Source organism: Carassius gibelio, chromosome A16 (genome assembly GCF_023724105.1).
Source record: "Carassius gibelio isolate Cgi1373 ecotype wild population from Czech Republic chromosome A16, carGib1.2-hapl.c, whole genome shotgun sequence".
In the NCBI taxonomy this organism is placed as follows: Eukaryota; Metazoa; Chordata; class Actinopteri; order Cypriniformes; family Cyprinidae; genus Carassius; species Carassius gibelio.
Window position 1 is genome coordinate 8,037,271 of NC_068386.1, and position 22,535 is coordinate 8,059,805.

General features: G+C 37.0%; 1 protein-coding gene across 1 annotated transcript; it reads right to left on the reverse strand.

Annotated features, from left to right (window-relative positions):
* Positions 1-3,505: 3,505 nt before the first annotated feature.
* Positions 3,506-21,987, reverse strand: LOC128030484 (pleckstrin homology domain-containing family O member 1-like). Its single transcript, XM_052618163.1, has 6 exons — positions 21,555-21,987; positions 20,328-20,474; positions 13,731-13,871; positions 10,307-10,411; positions 7,606-7,707; positions 3,506-7,252 (listed from the first exon to the last, which is right to left on the reverse strand). The coding sequence occupies exons 1-6, from the start codon at positions 21,579-21,581 to the stop codon at positions 6,560-6,562; spliced, it is 1,215 nt and encodes a 404-aa protein (XP_052474123.1). The 5' UTR covers positions 21,582-21,987; the 3' UTR covers positions 3,506-6,559.
* Positions 21,988-22,535: the final 548 nt, after the last annotated feature.

Genomic DNA, 22,535 nt, shown 5'->3' on the forward strand with positions numbered 1-22,535 from the left:
TAAAAGAATATGAAACCATGAGGTTTGCACACTGACAAATCCAAACACGCTCTAGCCTTCCACCGGTAGTTTCATCTTGACATGTATCACTTGATTTAAATGAGCTTCCACACTTTCATGGACTGAATGTTCTTAACATAAACATCAGCTTCGCTTGAATGAAATGAAAACAAAGGATCCTAGGAAGATGAGAAGGGTCTTATTATATTACTTTGTATGGATTGTTTTCACAGTCTCACATAAGATAACTACTTCTAAGGCCATTTCTGTTTTTCTTTTCTTTTTTTTCTACTCTGTTTCTTGAATGTATTCCGTATATTTTTAACATAAAAAGATGAGGTCATTTTTCTCATTGTCAGTTTCGTCCACATCTCTGTTTAATTTTCCAAATACTATATAAATATTTGGATGCAATATTGTTTTTGCACTTCGAGTTTCGTAGCTGTGAGCATTTGTGGTAAACCCTTTGGCCAGCATCATCCGAGAAATTAGAATGGACAAGTTCTGACAAATATCTTGAAGTCACCACTTTCCCTTGCCAACATCAACTTCAGGTTGTGATTGATTTTATTTTAATAATGCAAAAATAAAAAAATCCAGCCTGCTGACTGAACAGATTTCATATGGTCCATGTTGTTCCAAGTACATTAACCCCCAGGACAGGGTGATGTTATGCATGGTATTCAAAACCAGTGTTCAATGTGCTAATCAAAAACAATCAGCTCTAACACCATTGGCCCTGGAGCCTAACATTCTGGTTCAAACTAAATTAAGGACTGTGTCGAGGTTGAATCTTTCCACAAGATGACGCCAAATAGTCTACTACAAATTCATGCCTTTCAGAACCAAATGTCTTATAAACACACAGACTCTTATTAAGGTCCCTACGAGAAAACAAGCTTACAAATCGATTATTTTTTTCTTTTTCGAGAATGTAAAAATGCAGAAAGTTTTCTGTGAGGGGTAGGTTTAGGTATGTATGATAGAATATATGGTTGGTACAGCATTAAAAAAAAAAAAATATATATATATATATATATATATATATATATATATATATATATATATATATATATATATATATATATATATATATATAATGTGCGCATGTGTGGTATTGTTGAAGTATTTCGTAAATAACCTACAACTGTTTATGGTAATCATTCAGTGGACACACACCATTGGTTTATTTTCCTGTTTTAATTCAATAGGCAAATTACAGATAATTTATTTTTAACATTACATAGCCTATGTACACAAAAACACCATAAACATTACCGATGACATCTGACGTACCACTTCATTTATCCTAAAAACGAATCCTGTGCCGCTGATGCGGTGCAAATCGGGTGATTGTATGTCAAAGTTTTGTCCAAAGTTTTCCATTAACATCAATCTTCTTGTTTGATATTGCATAAGGAGTAATGTTTATAGTGTTGCTCAATCAGTAGCAATCTATCTATAGGCCGTATTTATAAAATCTCACCGAAGAACATGATAGTCATGCTATGAGAGATGAATATGTATGGTGAGGAATACATCTGTTAAATCTTTCCCCTCATTTTACATCAGGCTATACAACGACAGAAGAAAGAAAATGGATAAAGCATATTACATGTCTCCTAGTGTCAACATCAGGACCGCAGAACTGACTCTTCCCCCTCAGTTTCCATCAGCAAATCATTCTGTCGTACAGAGGTCACAGGTTAGTGGACAACTGTCCAGATTGGAGCTTTCCAGATCACAAATGATTTCTTTATAGATTCATGTAATTATAAACATCCTCAAATGTGTACAAAAAAGCATTAAAACATTACTTGGACTTTATCTCCTTTCTGTTAAGTGTGTGTTGATGCCCCCATCAGTCCCCCTGTAGTGTCTTATGGGAACATATGGACAAGCTCAACAGCTGTGGGGTTTCGCCCTACTGAACCTTTGAGATGAATTATTGTTTGGTACATTGTATCCCTTACCATGGAAGTTGCCATGGAAACCCTTCTCACCACTTTAAGAGTGCTGGGATTTGGTTGTGAAAATGTTTTTATACTATTGGTTTATACTATTAATTTGTTCATTAATTTTGGTAATCTTGGTACTATTAATGATTGATAACTGAAGATTTTTTTATACTATAATCAGAAATATCCAGTTCTGTCTCTCTGTTGTCAAATCTAATGTAGTAGCTGTGTTTTTTAGAACATGTTAACTGGTTATTAGCTGGTCCCAGCTGGTTTTTGGAACATGCTGGGTGGTCAGCCAACCAATAACAGCCAATGATCAGTTTAGACCAACTAGAAACTAGCTAGTCACTACCATGTTTAAAAAAATAAAATAAAAACAATCAGTTTAAGCTGGATATTACAACAGTAAACTGCTTTCATAAACCAATAACTTTTACAATTCTTTGCAGAAGGAAAACTTGAGTCAGTATAGCATGAGATATGGTCTCATTTGTCTGAAACAGTCTTGTTATAATAGTATAGAGATACTATTGTAGTTTTTATTAATATTTTTAATTATTATTATTTATTTATTTTATTTTTTTTGCTTTTAATAATTTTAGTTTTAGTAATTTTAGTACTCCTAATCATTACATCATGTATGTATGTACAGTATGTATGCACCATGAGTTCTTAAAAAAAAAAAAACACACAAGTTATATGTGTGGAATTTGTTGGCAAATAAAAACCTAATTCTGATTCAGATTAAACTAAACTAAATTGTGACCTAGCCAGGTTTTTTTTTTTTTTTTTTTTTATGGTTTCAACTATAATATCTCATGTCTGAGATAAAGCACTCATGGGGAACATCCTGCAGCTTCAGGCACTGTGATTAGAAAGAGCCTGGTAACGCCTTCTCACCTCTGTGGGGTGTGAAGAATGCACACCTCTCGACACAGTCCTAACTAGGTGAAATGTTCCTGTCATGGTAACACCCTATATGGCTCATATATAGCTAATCAGTGGCTTCTACTGTCACTTGTCTGTCAGGCTTCTTAGGTTTCAAGCCACATGTGGTTTGGCGCATACACCTGCTAAGTTTTGTTCTGTTCTTATAATTAGTATATGTACAAGTTGGGCTTTTCTTGTTGATTGCTTTTTTTCACTAACGTGTAAACCACACAAGAACTGTGGTCATAATTAGTAATTGAATGAAATGATTAATATTGGAAAAAATTATATTCATATTCAATATTTCATTTTCAGGAAATATATAATTAATTTTAAATTTTAGGTCATATCTAGGCTGGATTGAATACAAGAATAATTATCAATAATCAATTTAGAGGTATAATAATATGTATGTTGAGTGAATTTATAGCATATAGTGTGAAAGACCGATATGTCAACAAGGCATATTGTTCTGATAAACAATTCTGGTTAATTTGCCCATGTGATTTTAAGTATTTTTAGATAAATGTAAGATTTTGTAAATTAAGCATATGCAATTTAATGAGACAGACAAAATGTTCTACATTTTGCAGTTCAGATATGAACACTCAGAATTCAGGGATGTTAAATGAGGATCACTTTAATTGCACAAGTGGTTGTGTCTCAAGTACATCAAAAATGAGCCGGTCCTGAGCTTACAAACACCCATTTACAGGGTTCTGCTCACCGCACTGCAAACTGACCCCCATTTACAATTAGCTAAAAAGAATGTACACAGAGATTTACAGTTGTCCATATAAATGTGATTAGCAAGAGCAGAAAAGACATTTGAGTATCTGAGTTGTTTACCAGCAGCTTCTAAATAACTGTCCATCTGAGAGATTGTGTTTGTGAGGATAATGGAATCGAAAAGTTCCAAAAACATTCAGGTTTTCATCAGTATTAATGTGCATGTCTCTAACTTAAGCCTTCAAATAGCCAGACTCTCTCATTTGAATTAAGCAAAACCAATTGTTTGTTCCTTTCTGATTGCATAAGACTTTTTTTTCCCAGTGGCATTCTAGCACTGACTCACTAAATTCAACATCCCTATGCAAAATTACTAGTCTGAACACAATAACACAGTCAAATCTAAATGAGAGATTTCCCTCTTCATTCACATTTTATCAAAGGTCTGTAGAAGTTCAGGAAAATAGCGACAACAGGTGAACAATCTTATGGCATACATAAATAATTTGAAAAAGCATTAAGGAAACATCAGCTCACGTGGTTTGTGATGTCAACTTAAAGTAAACGACAATGTGTCCTAAATGACTAATGTATGACTATCAAACTACAGGAATAAATTGGCTCGGTTTCTGTTATTTCATGTGATAAGACCTGTGTGTTAGGAAAGATGTCAGGATTGGTTTTGATGTAATTTAATATGACGCTAATATGATCCTGGCTACCTGACAGATGCGCGGGTAATTAGATTCACCTACCGCTGGCACTGTCAGAAAAAAATCAGATCAGAACACAGCCAGCTGAAAAACAAAACCAGTTCAGAAGAGATCACACGACATTGCTCTGATTGAGATAAGAGTTGTACGAGGTAAAGAAAACCTTTGGCATCTGTGTAGCGATAATATGATAAGAATATAACTTAAAATGTGAGGCTAGTGAATAAAAACAATTATTTAACTGTATTAAAAATTTTAAAAAAGCTAAGGACTGCCATAGGCTTTGTGCTTTATTACCTTTGGAAGCGGAAATTTACAGTTATTTTTAATGACACGATTCTAGATGCAAGGAATGTCTGGTTGAGTTGTGTTTCCAGGGAAGTGGTTTTTTCTAAGTCAAACGTTACTCTACAAGTCTTTCTCTACAAAAAAGCACTTTACAATAACATGTAAAAAAAATATAACACTGTTTATAATCAAGTCTTCGTAACAGAACAGGTTGACCTGTGCCCATAGAATTGTGCAAACACATTATTTAGCTACGAACTGTAAAACAAGGTGTTTTATACTGGCAAAACGTACCATTTGGTCGTTTTAACGCTATACCGTACTGCACACTGCCAGTAAATCCTGATACCTGTGGATTATTTCAAGTTTATAGGTGGGGGAATCTCAGTAAACTTGTCTGGGTCACATTTTACACCAAAATAAATAATAATAATATTAGAAATTATATATTGCATAAAGGAAATGAATTAAACGGGACTATTATTTTTTTTTATGACTGGTATGCACTGGTAAATTACTATTTTCAGATTTTTTTAGCAAAGTAATACAATAAAATTATATTTAGTAGTAAAATATAATTATTTTTTAACATTATGTGTCTGCATAAATTAAATACGGTAATGAGAACAAGATGGGTAAATGTGCTTAATTTTCATAAAAATAAAGAAATAAATTAAATTAAATTATTCTCTAAAGTAAAATAGAAATATGCTTCATTTACTTTAGGCAAAATACAGTTTCTTTGTTTTCTCACAGAAATTTTGATGTGAAATATGACTCGTGTCCATGTTCTTGACCGTTTTCTTGAGTTTCACCCATGCAATCTTGCATAGTTCCCCAGAGCCCAAATTCCTGCGAAGCAAAGCGCAAGCAAAATAAAATCCCGCTTTAAAAGCTTCTTTTGAGGTGCAGGCAACTTGCAGGCAAAAACTTTTTTGGACTATTAAAATATACAAGCATTCAGAGTCTTTGAAGAGTTTGAAAAGCAGGTTGCATGCGCCCTTTTGAAAATACACTAAGGCAGCTTTTGATTTTGAGAGACACCAACATTTTCGGAAATGCCACTTAGGTGTAAAGATTTGGAGCTACACGACCAATGTTTCCCTGCCTACAGTAGATTGTCTGTTCTGCCTCTTAGGTTTAAAAAGATGGCTTGCCAGTGTCACTCTCGTTTTACAGCATTCTTCATAGTGCAAATGTGTAATTATTAATAATAGTTTCCTTTACTGCATGGAGTCTAGTCTTTAATGGCAGCTGTTTCGTCCTCCACTTTCCACAGCAACACTGGCACTAGACGTCATATGTGTTCACGTTCATGGCTTTGTTCACAAATAGAGCCCATCTGATGGCATACAGAGCACTGCCAGACAAAGACCACGCTGTACTATCCATGATCATTCCTCCAATCGCCTTTGGCTGCACCCTGATAGCATCTTACTATGAGCTTGGTTTGTGTTAACAGCAGAGCAAGTGTGCTGGGAATTATTATTATTATTATTATTACGTACAAAAATGACCCAGGGAATATAATAGACCTGGGGTCAGCGATCGTTTTGAAACTTAGCTCCTCCAGTGTATTATGAAACAGAAAGAAAACATTCACATTGTGACAGGCTGGTGATGATAACAACATCACCCTGTCTTACCCTGATGGGCCGCTCAATGACTCGGTGCTTTTACTCTCCCTGTCGACATTACTGTGAAAATTGACACCGGAGGGTACAAAGCAACAGCTTGTGTTTTTGTAAAACCACCAGCACCTCATATTTCTGTTCTGTTGCTGATATTAGGGAGTGGAAGAAACTAGATTTGCTCTTTAACAATTCACACATACACATATAGCTCATGTTATTCATTTTTTGTTGATTCCAGCAATACAAAAGCAGTCAACAGGAAGAGTCCATTGACAAATTATGCCATAGAGGACTTTCTGTAGTCTCACATCATGCTTTTCCGGTGATTTGATTGTTGCGGGCTTTTTAGTTTGCCGTTCTGTGGAGGACTGAGTGTGACAGAAGTGGCGGAGTCAAGCTTCTTGTATAAAGCTCTGAGTTCTTTTACTTCCTCCAGCACGTCACGAGCCTGTCCCCAAGTGGACGCCGCCTCCTCCAGAAGCCTCTCCGCCTCCATCCGCTGACCCTCCGGGCTGGAGCTCTTCCCAGCCGGTGAGCCCTTCCCTGTGCCCTGCGCCCGTACCTCCATTAGCAGTTCTTGAGTTCTTTCTAGCTTCTGGGTGATGAGGTCCTGTAGCTGGCTGATGGGCTGCACAGGCGCTGAAGTTGAGCAGTGAGGGAGGGCTCGTGTCTCACAGTGCGTGAGGATCTCATCCATGGAAGCACAGCGGTTCTTGTCGGATGTAGGCATTTTTTTGCGGAGCTGCGGCGTCCTATGGTTCTCCGACCAGTTGAAGGCACTCTCGCTTTTCCTCGGTAGACTCTGGGACTTAACAGAGGTCTCATTACAGATTGAGAGCTTTGAGGTGTCTGTGATGGAGCGCTGGGTATCTAGGGTATGCTGAGAAGCATCTTTATCGAGGGTATCCTCATGAGAGTCCTGCTCCTGCGCAGAAGGTACGTCTTCTTCCTGGATGAGGTCAAGTGTCAGCATGCCATCCGAGTTTGTGGTGGACGCCTAAAAAGTGTAGGAGGTTTTAGACCAAAGTCTTTCTGCACGGTAAATGCAAAGATCTTAAAGTGTGCTTTAAAAAAAAAGGGCTCAACGATAAGGATGTAAAATTATCCACCTGATCAACATAGATGAGGTAACTTAAGATTTCAACACTGAATTGTCATGGTAGCATTACTAAAAATGGGTTTAAAAATTACAAACTTGAGTAGTGGACTCGTTGGACCCTAAATTGTCTTAAAACTAAAAGTATGAAGGAGAAGGTATTTTATCAGTAATACTGATACACTATGCCTTAATGGACTTAAAATGACATTCACATTAAATGAGATGATATTCAGAGCAAATGGACTGCTTACCACAGCCATGAGGTGCCCGCGGGTGGGCAGACGGCGAGTGTGGGGTATCTTAGCTCTGTCACGTGTCGGATGGGCCAATAAGCTGTCCTCTTCCACTGTCACCTAAAGGGGTCGGACAAAGAGCACTGGAATGAAGCCTACATGTTTCATGCAAGCCTGCAAGAGGAGAGCTGGTATATTGACTGACTAATCAATGGGTCAGTTTATTATTAGTATGTGATGTACAAATAATGACACGAGCAGCTCGGCAGAGTGGATGAATGTCTGAGTTCTGGGTTGTACAAAGGAGGAGGGAATGATCTGAGAATTGATTAAACTGAATCAAGTGTGTAAGCAGAGCCTGGTGTATACAAGAAAACTTATGCTGTAAATGCTACAGTCATAGACTGGTGTTCTGAGATGGCTTTTGTTTGTTGGCCAGGAGTGTACGGCTAATCTTACTGTGTTTGGTCAGGGTTTATGGACTACAGGAGAGGTGGTAAACAACAAAACAAAATACTGGTTTGAAAGATTAAAGATTATCATTTTTGACAAATTGATTTAACTTTGTATGATATAGAATTGGATTTATTAATGGTAGAGAAGATCTGTTCCAATCTCTTGATTCTAAGTATTAAAATGTTGTATGTTACCCGTATTGCTTTGTTTGTGCAACAGTCAGGAATGATCTACTGCTAAGAAAGCACCTAGTTAACCTTTAAAACACTATGCCAATCATCTAGCAACACCATGGTGACTGCTTCCTGTACCCTACCCCTACCCTACTTGTGGTGGTGTGTTTCAGACAAGTAAGATGAGAATATGTAAAGATCTAGTATGTATTTGTACATGGTGTTGTTTGTGGCTAGTGAGTGCATATATTTTTCAGTTTTTAGTCACTAAACCTGCCCACACATTTCTGATCCTTGTAACATGCAGCAGTGCTTGGCAACAGATAAGGAGCACACTGACAAACAATTATTTGCAAAACCAAACCATGCAAATCAGAAAAAGAATATGGCCGATCGTTTGCTTTCTCTGATGGAAAATTGTGCAGCAGAACTGTAGAACACCAATTGTCTCTATAGATGTTGGTGAGACAGTGGCCACTCTTGGTGTGCAACTTGTTTCTCTGTCAATTCCACAATCATTCAAATTAATTGAAGCATACCTGTTGACATTAGTGAAATAATCCCAAATGAATCATTATAGAATCAAATAGAATTAAAAGCTAGATCTTTGTTAGCAGAAACATTCAAAAATGCTTTGTGGAGTCCTTGTCTACTGAGAGTTATTTTTGGAAAGACATTTCTTTAGCTGAACAGCAGTACAATCTATTGAACATACTGTATTGAACGTTTCTGTATTTCCTGTCGGAACTGAAATATAGCGCTTCCCTGACTAAGGTCTAGTGGAATTGAATTGATTTTGAATCAATACCTAGTATACAAAACAATATGCAAATGCATTCTTCTTTAGCAATATTTATTTAATGATTTGATCCATATTTGAAGACTAAGTTTTATCATTTGATAATATTTAATATTTTTATATGAAAGAGTGTCTTCAATAATGTCATCGAGTACTGACTCGTCTGTTTCCTCTCCTGTTGAGTGGTATGAGCGATCTTGCCTATTTAACTAGATGTAGGCAATGAATCACACCACAATGACATTGGGTGACCTGTTTGCGGAAATCGTGGCCTAGTGGTTAGAGAGTTTGACTCCTAACCCTAGGGTTGTGGGTTTGAATCTCGGGCCAGCAATACCATGACTTAGGTGCCCTTGAGCAAGGCACCGAACCCCCAACTGCTCCACGGGCGCCGCAGCATAAATGGCTGCCCACTGCTCTGAGTGTGTGTTCACAGTGTGTGTGTGTGTTCACTGCTCTGTGTGTGTGCACTTTGGATGGGTTGAATGCAGAGCACAAATTCTGAGTATGGGTCACCATATTTGGCTGAATGTCACATCACTTTCTTCTTCTTTTTCTGTTCCCCACAACATGTCAAGTGTTGATCTGGAGGACTCAGATAGCACGGATGGTTAGGTCAGATTTAATCTGGTTCATTATCAGAAGCTGAAGGTGTAGATAGTCTCTGATCTGTCTGCTTTAATGCTGAAAGTCGTGACTGCCATCTATTTTTGGTGGAGTGATTCATTTTCTCCCACTTTGTGCCGAGTGTGATTATAGACCCGCTTTTAAATTGAGCAAATCGCTTCGCAAACAAACTGTGAAAAGACCAGGGAAAGAGAGGGCAGGAAACTTTGTGATTAGAAGTTTTTATAAAAGGGGCTTCTCCAAGGACCTGCAAATGACAATCTGCATCCGTTTTTTTACATTTCACATTTTTTTATGAAATTGGAGCAGTGCTTGCCTATGCTAATTACTACTGGGTTTTTTAAATGTTGCTATGCAGTTTCTAGGGTGTGTTGGATGGTTGCTAGGTGAATGCACACTGGCCCAAGTCAGAAAAAACATCCAACCAACATGCTAGGATGCTGTGTGGTTGCCTGTGCATTGCTGTGTGGTTGAAAAAGGTATTTAGAGTGCTTTTAACAGTTTACTATGTGTTTGCTAAGATGATTTGACCCTATGTTCAGAAACATACTTGATGGAAGTGTATGATTGCCTGGCCACTACATTGCTAACTTGCACTCTGGTTGTAAATAATTAATAGCAAGCTGCACTGGTAAATGCAAAAATATGGAAATGTCTAGCTTACCTCATCCAATATGTGATTCTTGGCCCTGGTGATGGCTGCATTTAAAGCATTGATCCATGACTCCTTCTCTTCTGGACTGACAGCCAAAAACACCAGATTTGGGACCTACATGTGGCGGATGAGAGAAAATGTAATATAGTGTGCTGTTTGAAACATTCATTTATCCAAGTACAAGCGTATAAGCCAGTGGAGGTTATAGATCAAACATAGTCTGATGTATGACCAGTGTTGCCCTGAACCCTGCTGGCTTTTCATTTTACATCTACACATGTGGTGAAAAGTCCTTCAGTCTTGTTCTAGGCAGACACAAACATGTAGTAAGCCAAGCATAAATAAGCAGGTACCAAGGCTCTGTCTATGGACAGCTGATGCAACAACAGAGTGAGGCAGAAAACACCATATTAGGCAAGAAAACTGCAAGCCTTCCAAACATTCTGCTGAAGCCCTTCTGTTGATGCTGCAGCTGTGTAGATAAGACTCTGCTATGCGCCCTATGCTACGTATTTGTACTGTTGTTGATGAATCACTTTATCCAATAAAGGAGAAATATCGTGGGAAACCGAAAAACTCCTTGTCAGTCTAATTACTGCAGTCTGTATTTAACTATTTGTGCTCAAAGCTGTTTATTTTTTAAGACATTAATACTTTTATTCCGTAAGAATGCATTGAGTTGATCAAAAGTGACAGCAAACACACTTGTAACATTTTCAAAGAATTCTGGAAAAACAAATCATGGTTTCCAGTCTAAAAAGAATATTAAACCATTTTCAACACTGATAATAATAATAAGAAATGTTTCTTGAACACCAAATCAGCTTATTAGAATAATTTTGAAAGGATTGTGTGAAACTGAAGAGTTTTGTTCAGTGCAGAACTTGCACATGCTGGTGTGTGGTTGCTGAAGCATTGTGAGATTTTGAAGATGTTCAAAATGTTTTTAGTGTGTTGCTAAGGGTTTGGGGTTGCTTGGGTGTTTGGTTAGTTGCTAGGTGAAATGCTTTTAACAGCAAAAATAGCTTTGTTAATTCACTTGGTGTATTAGTTTTGTTAATCTTTTGGAGTCGGAAGGGCAGAAAATGTGATTTAAAACAAACTGGGTGCAAGAAAACTTGACTAGCTTCATAGGTGGATCTCAAGGGGAAAATATAATGCTACAAAGATGGTTCCTGTAAGGCTTTTGGGTTCTTTGGTAATTCAAATTAGGTTAGGGAAGCATGTTTTTAAAGGTGCACAAAAAAACAGGGGAAGAGAAAAGCAGAAAGATGGTGATTTTCATGAGGTCATGTATTAGGGTGGCTCCCTTGTTGAGCTGCATGTGGAACAGCTGTTGTATGTGGGGCAGAGGGACTTATTAACCATATAGTGCTGTGTTTCTGTGTTTGGGAGGGAGAGTGGCTGCTGCGGGATTTTCCTAAGACCCTCCATGTTAGTTTCCTGTGGATTAACCCCTTGTCTCAGTGTTGGATTTTAAAGGATTGGTCAGACGTAACCCCTAATGTTTCATCAGAAATCCTACAAATGTGCTGTGTGCTGTAGAGTCTAGATGACCAGAAAAGCTTTAAATCTACACGTAACTAATGCAGACTTCTAAAAGGACTGATACTGATTTAAAAAATGCATTTCTGGAGAGGTGAGAATTATATTTTAAAACGTTTCATTTTCCACCAAACAGAATTGCAAAAATGATTTTTTTCTCTTTAGATTTCCCCATACTCACACAATACATTGAGCCATTTTGAAAACGCTTTGTAAATTGTACTGATTTTTAATTGAGGTGGCAAAATTTAGAATTTTATGTAAGGAAGCAAGGAGTTAAAATTAATTTAATTTTTTTTATTTGTATTTTAAATAGAAAAGCAAAGACTTTGAATGCTGGCTTCCAGAATTCAAGAAGCCTTTATGTTTGTAGGTTTATGGATGGATAGAGAGATATTTAACCTATAGTCTCTGCATTAATTGAAGACAGTATTAACATCAAATACTTCGCCTTTAAGAAACAAGGAGCCTTAACAAAATTGTTGAGATGTACTATTTGTCTTGGTCTAAAGGATGAAGGATATTTGTGGTGGCCTGTGGAGTGCTGGTGAAAGCAATAAGCTAAGCCATTCTTACTGAAAGCCAATTACTCAGGATAGGATGACTACAGAGGTCGGTCCAAGTTTGTGCTAAGAGACCAGCATGCAAACTATGCTAGAGTACGATTTATTGTTTAATATTGTCTTAGACTTGAGACATAAAGGGTTAGTTCACCCAAAAATGAAAATTATGTCATTAATGACCCTTATGTCATTCCAAACCCGTAAGACCTCTGTTCATCTTGGGAACACAGTTTAAGATATTTTAGATTTAGTCCGAGAGCTTTCTATCCCTCCATTAAAACTGTGTGTACGGTATACTGTCCATGTCCAGAAAGGTAATAAAAACATCATCAAAGTAGTCCATGTGACATCAGAGGGTCAGTTTGAATTTTTTGAGGCATCGAAAATACATTTTGGTCCAAAAATAACAAAAACTATGACTTTATTCAGCATTGTCTTCTCTTCCGGTTCTGTTCTGAGTGCGTTCACTGCAGTGTAGTGATGTCTGGTTCGCGAACAAATCATTCGATTTAACCGGTTCACCAAATTGAACTCAATCGTTTGAAACGGTTCGTGTCTCCAATACGCATTAATCCACAAATGACTTAAGCTGTAAACTTTTTTAATGTGGCTGACACTCCCTCTGAGTAAAAACAAACCAATATCCCGGAGTAATTTATGTATTCAAACAGTACACTGACTGAACTGCTGTGAAGAGAGGACTGAAGATGAACACAGAGCTGAGCCAGATAATGAACGAAAGATTGACTCGTTCTCGGTTGCATCGGTTTTCGTTTTCGGATCACCAGTAGTAATGGGAAGTTCAGTTCTTTTCCGCAAACCGGTTCTTTCGGACAGTCCGATTCAATAAACCGATTGAAAAAAACTATTACCGGACTAAATCTAAAATATCTGTTCCGTAGATGAACGGAGGTCTTACAGGTTTGGAATGACATGAGGGTGCGTCATTAATTTTTGGGTGAACTAACCCTTAAATGGCTGCATTCACAAAGTGTTTGGTATAGAAAATAGTGTTTACAAACAGGTGTGACTCTTGAATTGTCCTGTTCAGATTACAGAAGCAGTTTGAATAATGTTTGTATGAACAAATAACCAGTCTAGACACCTTTTTAATTATTTATTTTCTTATTATTTCCTTTTGCTCCAATATGTTTGAATGCTTTAGGTGAAACATACTTTGAGTTGTGCAACAGGTGATCATTGTCTTATAGCATGACTGCAAACTGACTAATGAAGCATGCCAGCAGTTCTCTAGTGCTGACTGAGACCTAAAGCCATTAGCTATTATCCTCTGCTGTGAAACCCAACTTCCTGTAGAGACTGACCGTGTTGCCTGGCTGCCGTGAACGCAAAAGCGTGAACTTGCTGTGATTCTTTTTGCTCCTGCTTTTGGCCTTTCGAAGTTCTTCAGATCTCTCGTAGTCGGTGAGATCCACCACCTCCTGGATTTTCTTCTCATCTTTGACCTGTAGAAAGTACAGATTTGGTTTTATTACTGTGCTTTAAACTGGTTTAAAATTGATAACACACATCTCAATATTTATGTATATGTTCTGAAATAAATTAAAGGGGTAATTTTAGTAGTTTTAAAATGTTTAATGTAATGACTAAAACTATTGATTAATACTAGTAATAGTTAATTTTTTTATTTAATCATTAATCATCATAATAGTTGTTGTTATAATAATACTTTTGTACTTTTATAATATAATATTAATAATACATGTATAATTGTACATTTCTGAAAACTGACTCAGATCCCAAACAGGTTTCAGAAGTCATTAAGAAATAAATATAAATATGAATTTGCTTAATTATTCCAAACAAAGGCTGATTTAAAATGAGTGTTTTTACTGCCCAGTGTGTCCAGAATTTTCAATTTCAGCCAAGAATTATCATTTAGGTGCATTAATACTCAAAAAGTGTTTCTACTATGGCAGAAGAGAACCTTTTAACCCAGATTCGCAGTGAACACCATGGTTTGATTTGCCATCACCTGCCAAACGCTTTCATTAAGTCACCATCTTTTTCCATTAGCGCTCTACTAAAGACAAAAAAGCTGGCTATACATGCAAGCACACATCTTGTTGTGTCCTGTACTACAGAGTCGCTCTACAGTGCAGTATTTAAGAGATTGGCATCACACCCAGTGCACAATGGGGTGCCACAACAAGGAATGGCAGTACAAATAGTACATCTACTGTTCCCACAGTACAATGGCAACAATTAACAGGTAATCTGATCCAATCCTTTTTTCCAGGAGAGGATAGTCAGGGCACAGTACACAGTATTTGCACTCAACACCGGACACTGAGAACTCCTCAATACAATTAGATTCAAGAAAATAATGAAGTATGCTGTCATGACTTATAACGCACTATATAATTAATGAAAATTAGGCATTTAAGTGAGGTAAAAATCATCTGAATTAAAACAAATAAAAGTGTGTGATGAAAACACATTAAAGATTTAGATATTTATTTCACCGTCATTACTTGTAAAGTGACCCCGACATATCTGACAACAAATCTGGCACAGTCAAAGTAATCTGTAATCTGAGAACATGCAGAAAAAAATACTTTTGAATGAATGTAAACTACACCACTACTTTTGTAGTTATGCTCTAATTGTATATGAACATGTGCTCAATTTGGGATTTCATAACATTTAAACGGCTTTTTTAAAACAGAACTGAAAGATGCTCAAGCAAAAAGCCAGTTTTCGCCTTAATTACCTTTTTAACTGCAAATAAAGGGCATCATCTATATTTAATTTTGTGTACATTAAGCTTTAAACAGATACAATTTGCAGAGGAGACTCAAACACACACACACAGTGTAAATAGTCAAAAATAGTGTCTTAAACAATCAAAAGAAAGCTAGAGAAAATCGTTTGCCAAAGCCTTGTCTCTCAAAAGAAACTGAAGGAACAAAGAACTACTGTGATCATTAGTGCACAGTTTTGCCGGTCTGCCTGATTTCTACTCTGTAATCAAGATACTGTCTGTTATCTAACTAAAGCTGTCTGGAGCTGTAAACAATATTTTTGTTGTGTGTGAGGTTACAGAAATGATTCAGGTTCAGAAAACTTAAGCTTTAAGAAAGAAATCGGCTAATTCCAAAGAAAAAGTGGATGATTAATAAATTTACTCTGTGTCATATAATTCAGTATTATTTTTGACCCCATGGCAGCAGTTTAAAGCTCAACTTGTATTAGCCTGAAAAAAAAAATCCTTTAAGGTTTGCTGTTTTTTGTTCACATTTTCTTGTTGCTCAAATGCACAGTTTCCAGTGTGTATTCATATTCATGTTATTCAACACAACTGTATTATGGAGAATTTCCTGTTCAGGTGTCCTTTTGTTTCAGTTTGAAGCCAGGTGAATCATTTAGAGACAAGCAGACATCGTTTCATGTTTCACTGTCTTTCAAAGGGCTGGTCAAGTTCTGTATGAAAGGAAATTTCACTATTCAAATTTATATTTGCTTTCTCTATTAACCCGTCTATCCTTTCATAAATGTCCATTAGGGTCACAAAGCATTGCAGTTGAGAGGGTGTATGAAAGAGGAATTTGAAATGAATACTCCTCTGCAATGTGTCCTATCAGCCCACATTTGAAAAAATCACTGCAAAATGTTTAAGTAGAAATCTGTGAATGAGACAACCAATGCTGCTTTATGATGTGAAAGCTGCCAGAGACATCTTGTAGAGTTAAATACAGCAAGTTTGCTTGCTCAGGTGAGGGAAGAAAGGGTGAGCCGCTTCATGTAGGGTGTTGACAAGTTGACATCCGCAGTTACAAACCTACTGAAGACAATTTGAAGGTGTCTCCTCTTTGACTTCGAGCACAGTGGTTTAAAACAGGTTTTGCTTTACAAGTGGTGCTTTTGGACATCAAGTTGTGGCCAAACACAGTGCTAAAAATTTATTCATATCACCACAAGCTACATTCAACAAAACTACAAGGCCTTTGACAATAACAACAAAAGATATGGGAACTGTTTTTGCCTTCTTTCCTGGCCTTTTTGTTAGAGCTGCACGATTATGCACTGCATATTTGTTGATTATTCCCTTAAAATTGTAATTGCGTGTCTGCCTATGCGTGTTCTCAGCAGCAGGCGTGTGAGGCATCTTCTTCTTCTTGCTTTATGGCGGATCGCAGACTTATAAGTGCATTACCTCCACCTATTTCTGAAGTGGACCATTGACACTCTATCTACAATCTCGATTAGAAATGTCAACTGTCCACTTGAGAGATAGGTGCTAATGTACTTATAAGTCTGTGATCCACCAGAAAGCAAAAGAAGAATAAGATGCCTCACATGCCTGCTCCTGAGGAGGACGCATTCAGGAGAGTTCTAACAGCTCGGACATTGCTTGAATCAGAGGTAAAAAACAATATAAATACTGTTCAGTTTCTTGCACAGATTGATTGTTTTGTGTCTTTACACATCAACGTATTGTCACAGGCCACAGGGTTTCAATTTTTTTTTTTTTTTTTTTGCAGTGATTCCCATCCACTTACATTATAAGACTGATAGACTGCAAAAGTTTGAGTTAAAAATCTTGGTTTATGTTCTACTCTAGAAACAAAGTCACCTACCAAAGTCATCTCAGATGCCCTAGGGGGAAGCAGATAAACATCAAATTTTCCTTTTTGGGTGAACTATCCCTTTAAGAACCACTATTGTAGAGTTTATCATTTCAGTTCAACAAGCTTCTCATTTCGAGCTTCCTGAAGCTATTTTGCTGTTCCAGAGTAACAGTGTAACACTGTAACAGCCCACAACTTGCTGGAATTTCTCCCTTCCATCCTTTTAAATTCTTTCAAACAACTTGCAATTGCAGTAATAATCATCTGGCACAGTGTGACCAAGATCCCTTTTGATACTTTGCGGAAAACAAAAGAAAACACCTAAAGAAACCAGAAGGAGAAGAAATGGTTTGATGACTATACAAGGCATGGCAACCTCTGTTGATCTCGCTTTCCAGCAAGTGAGTCACAGCTGTGCCAAGCCCTGACGTGTGAAATGATTCATCCATCAATTTCATTTGCTCTTCTTGTGTTAATGTAGGTGGACGACTGCACGCCGTCCCCCAAAGAGATGATGCCGGCAATTGTAAAAAGAAAAAAATCACATGTCTTTCCTTGCGTTTTTGTACATGTATGACATATTATACAGTAAAGTCTGTAGACATGTTACTTTTACTATTGCACTGCATGATCTCATTTTATGACATTTTCCATTTGCACCAGTTCACAAAGCTAGAATAATTCAGCACATCTGACATCTGCAGATCTCTTTATTGAGAAATGCAATACATATGCACCAATAAGACAAGTAAACTGGAGTGAGATTAATGGGATGCATAAACTAATTAAAGCACTTGACTGATTATGATGTGAAAAAAGATTAGGTGATATAATGGAGTGTTCATATGAAACTAGCAAAACTACATTTCATTTGTTACAACTGTTTCTATTTAGTGTGGATACTGATTGCGAATCGCCCACATGGAAGGACTAGGATTTCAGTGCTGTTTCAGTGGCATCATTTTAGAAAGGCAAACCAGATGAGCAAATGGGGAAAGAACATCGTGAAGAGGAAGTATCGAGCCTAGAATAAGCTGTGGTTATTAGATCAATGTCTACCTTCTCACATATGACTCCAAAAAGCAGAAGAGCAATATACGATTCTTTCAAAGTAGATGAAGACCAGAGCTTCCTTATTTGGGCTTGAGAGGGCAAGACGACACAGAGAGACGGCTCTTATCTTCTTCTACTTTCATGTTGAAGTTCTGGTAGATGCCATTTAGGGACAAAAAAGACAGAAGACTAAATTTAGATTTTAGCATTCATGAGAGAACTCTCTCCAAGAATAAGTGTGTGAATGTGAAGACAGTCCTGGGCAAGTGGGAAAAAGTTTTTCTACTGTCTATGGACTCTCCCTACATCTGCCACATCAGCGGCCAGGAATCTGACCCCAAACAACACTCCCATGACATCTGCTCATGTGAGCTTTTCTGGAAGAGTTTAACAGGACACATTCTCAGTTTACTTCCACCCTTCGGTCTACTATCATCTGACACAAATATGTTAAGTTGATTCAAGCAGAATCACATTCAATGAATGGCCAGTGGGTTATCAGTGGTGCTTGCTATAGCCAGTGCTAATACTTTAGTCTTTACTCAGCAGATACTTCAAAATGTGCAGTTTGTTAAAGAAAGGTGTGCTTATACTTTTATACTAGGTAGATAATGGTATTTTTGGCAAAAACTAGTTTCCATAATACATTTTTGAAAATAGTCTACAATTAATCCTCTTTGATGCTTTCTGACACTGTTGAAGCTTGAAAGCCTTTCAAACAATTTTTCAAATATTCTCCTTTTGTGTTTCTGCAGATGAAAGTCATGTGCGTTTGGAACAATATCAAGGTGAGTAAATGATGAAAGCATTGGGTGAACGGTCCCTTTAATTCCAAAAAGACTGTGTAAAAAAATATTCATAAAAGAATCTGAAAAGTTTAAGCCCAGTTACCTGATGTTGTAGAACTACATTAAACCCCTCAAGCTAGGATCTTCAGACCACTAAGTAAATATAGGTATCATTTTGGCATTCATCTATTAGGAAACGTGATACCAAAACAACAGCATCGGATCATTAAAATCTGTTGTCTGTCTAGACAGCTGGAGAGAAACATCTAGACGACAGCATGATGAAACCTCAGTCTGTTAAGCACTAAAAGGGTCAATCCTCCCTCTGAGCTGTGAGCCAGAGCCCATATGCTGCCTCGGCATTGTTTGATCTGATGCTGAGCACAGCAAACAGTCTTCTGCGTGACCATGACTCAACCTCAATCCTGCTTTCCTTCCCTTCTTCCTCCCACACTGCAGTAAATCAGCCTCACCGCTGAATAAAGGCCCTTTATTTTCCTATTCCTTCATGCATACTAAACTTGTTTAACCTCTCTTTAAACCTTTTTTTTTATCCAGAAGTGAAGGGAACCACAATTTCAGGCACATGCTTGACAGTATGTGTTGCATTGGACTTGGAAATGATAGTTTGCCAAGTGAATGTTTACATGTTTATCTCATCATGTTTGGAATTTCAGCATATCCGCCTCTAATTGAAGAACAATGTCTGCAACAGAATAAAGGTGTTAACACTGAAAAACGCAGCTCTGTGTACCACAGCAAGCCTGACCTGAGCAGAGCAGGATAAAAAAAAGGATAGTTTATTTATTTATTCATTGAGTTTTTTTGTGTACAAAAATCCAAACTGCCGTTTTTTCATAAAATGAAGAAGAATAATGAGTTGTATGGACTACTTTTATAATATTTTTTGAAGCTTTTTTTTGTTGTTGTTTATCCTTTTTGGAGATTGACACTCCCTGGTTGTCATCTACTTTCATTCTCTCAAAACTTCTTTCCAATGAAGAAAAAGTCATGTGGGTTTTGAAAGACATGACATAAGTAAATGATGACAGAATTTGTATTTTTAGCTCAACTTATTTATTTTTGGCTGTCATCATTTACTTACATCATGCATTTTGAAACCCATTACTATGTATAATCAGGGCAATAAATATTTCATATGTTACACATAAGATAAACTGCATTGCTTAATTTATTTATTTGTATTTTTTAAATCACTTGTCATTGAACAGTTATACACATGAAAGTTATGTAATAAGTAATCAGAAAACAATAACTGTTATAATTTTTTTTTCAGACATTTTTGGACACTGGACATGTACACTTATGTTGCCTTTGCCTTTACACAACTGGAACACATTTATTCCTTTCTCACACTGAAGGCATTACTTATATCATTGTAAGCATGTTACACAAGTAGCATCTCATCAATCGAATGATAATGTGTAGAAAAGCATTAAGAGCAAAAAAAGGGTTGTCCAAAACTAACCTCTTTTTCAGAAATGTAGAGTTGCTCTCCTTTCAGAATAACAAATCTGCTTTTCCAAATTTCCCTGAAAATTCCTTTGCCACAGAACTTGCGAATCCAGCCAGTTTTGTCGGGCTGCATGGGCTGTTGATTGGCATCCTGAGGTCCCTGAAAAAACAAAGACATGCTTGTGGGACTTCAGGTTTCCAGTTGGTTATGATCTAACTTAATGTGTTTCAAAGACTTAACAACATTTCTAGGCCTTTGTAGGTCTATGATGCTGTCGAGGAAGGTATTTCACTAGGTTTTGAGACACAATCTTAGTCTCTTGAGCGGGGGAGACATTGCAGACATTGGGATCTTGCAGTCTGAAATGAGTGTGATAAGAAAAGGCTGTGTACATGCAAAATAATAACAAGAAAAAAATATTTCTACTATGGGGATCTCACAGACAGAGTGAGCAATATCCATAATCTGTTTATTGTTCAGAAAAATACTTTCCTCAGTTATTTATGCATGTTATCATCATATTATGTATGAAGCATGGCAATCTTTGCCTGCTAGTCTAGACAGGAAATATCGGAAGTCCCATTTATAATGCTTTTTATTCATTTTGGACAGTAATTTAATCGTCTCATCAATACTGCATGTTAAGTGTTCAGCTTGTAGTCCCAGAAGATAAATAGAATTTTTCAAACCAAGCCTTCCCTTGAGAGTTTCCATTTGGGTTTTTAGAATTTATGTTTTAGATGAATAAAAATTGTTAGAAAATGTGTATATGAAGTTACAGTCTGAATTAAAAAGAAAAAAAATCTGTTAAATATAGGCCTAGTCATATGACAGCAGTCTCATTCAGTTTTCTAGAAACTGTAATACTGGCTTCTTGTTATAGTACTCAGGTTCTGTTTATTTTTGATGTGATATGAAAATAAATCAAGGCAAACTTTTTCAGTTGTACCTTGCCGTGTGAATTAAACATGCGTATAAAATAAAGTCAGCATTAGACTACTCCTTTCATTATTTAGAGCTTGTCAACTACTCCCAAAATAAGGCGTGCGAAATAATATCACGTCGACTTAATTTACAGCTAAAATAAAATAATTATAATTCGTGTACTGCATTGGAGCGTTGGAAACGTTTTAGTAAATTAAGAAGAGTGTACAATACATGCTGCAGAGTTTCATACTTCATAGTGCACGAAGGCTCGCGGCGCTCCTCTCTGACAAAAGAGTGGACTCGATGTCTTACCCGCTTTGTTGAACCGTTCTTCTTCATGACTCAATAAAACGGCTTCTTCCCGACTCTCCCTCCGTTAAATCCAGATCCTTTCGTGCCACAGTGTGTTGTCTCCAACGAAACAAAATCCTGAAGTGAAACTCTACACCCAAAGAAAGCTCGGTGGGTGTTGAATGAGGCGCTCCTCCGTTTGTTTCTTACGCCTCCTCTTCTCTAATTTACTTCCATTCAGTGTCCTCCAGATCCGCGCAGATTATCATCCAATGGCTTCTTCTTTGTGGTCACGCAGACAGATCGAAGAAATGTGCTCTTTAGAGCAGCAAATAAGTCTGTGCTGGTGCCATCATAATCATTATCTTTACCATCGTGTCGTAGGGGTTGATGTCCTGCCCTCATGTGTGTCTCATGTGGAGTTCTGTGAGCTGGAGAACTTAAGGCAGTATAGTCCCTCTCTCTTTGTCCTCCACAGCTCCACCTATGGACACCACAATGATGTCACTGGTGGGGGGCTGGGGGGGGGGGGTGTACTGAAAGGAATGTGCAGTAGTTGCTATCATTTTACATTGTCTAACAGTATTTGGCTATATTATTAGCTAAAATATTATAATATAGCATAATAGCATAATATCATAATTTTATAATACAAATATGAATAATGTGCAATTAAAAATTAATAACACTAAGTACATGTAGTTGAACAACAGTGTCAAAAATGAAACTTTTTATTAGGGAGCAATATTTGCCCCCTGGATTTGTAGAATGAATTAAAAATAAAATGTGACACTGTGGTTTATGATTAAAAGAAATTCTCAGTATAAGCAGTTAGGGTTGGTGCACAGCAATAGGCTATATTTTAATGCATGAATAATTAATTAGTCCTGTACTGTTTTCAGAAATATTTAGCAGTATCGGTTAGTAGTGCTGTAAGATATAAATTAACTAGTTTTATAATCAAATACTATTTAGTTAGACTAAATCAACTTTATTGTATTC

What these genes read in the sequence shown, in the direction of transcription:
- LOC128030484 (XM_052618163.1), bottom strand. Translation starts at nt 21,581, where the DNA reads ATGAAGAAGAACGGTTCAACAAAGCGG. An exon ending in CACGGCAGCCAGGCAACACG is followed by an intron (nt 10,412 to 13,730) that starts GTCAGTCTCTAC and finishes CGCCACATGTAG; the next exon opens with GTCCCAAATCTGGTGTTTTT. An exon ending in GCGGGCACCTCATGGCTGTG is followed by an intron (nt 7,253 to 7,605) that starts GTAAGCAGTCCA and finishes TACACTTTTTAG; the next exon opens with GCGTCCACCACAAACTCGGA.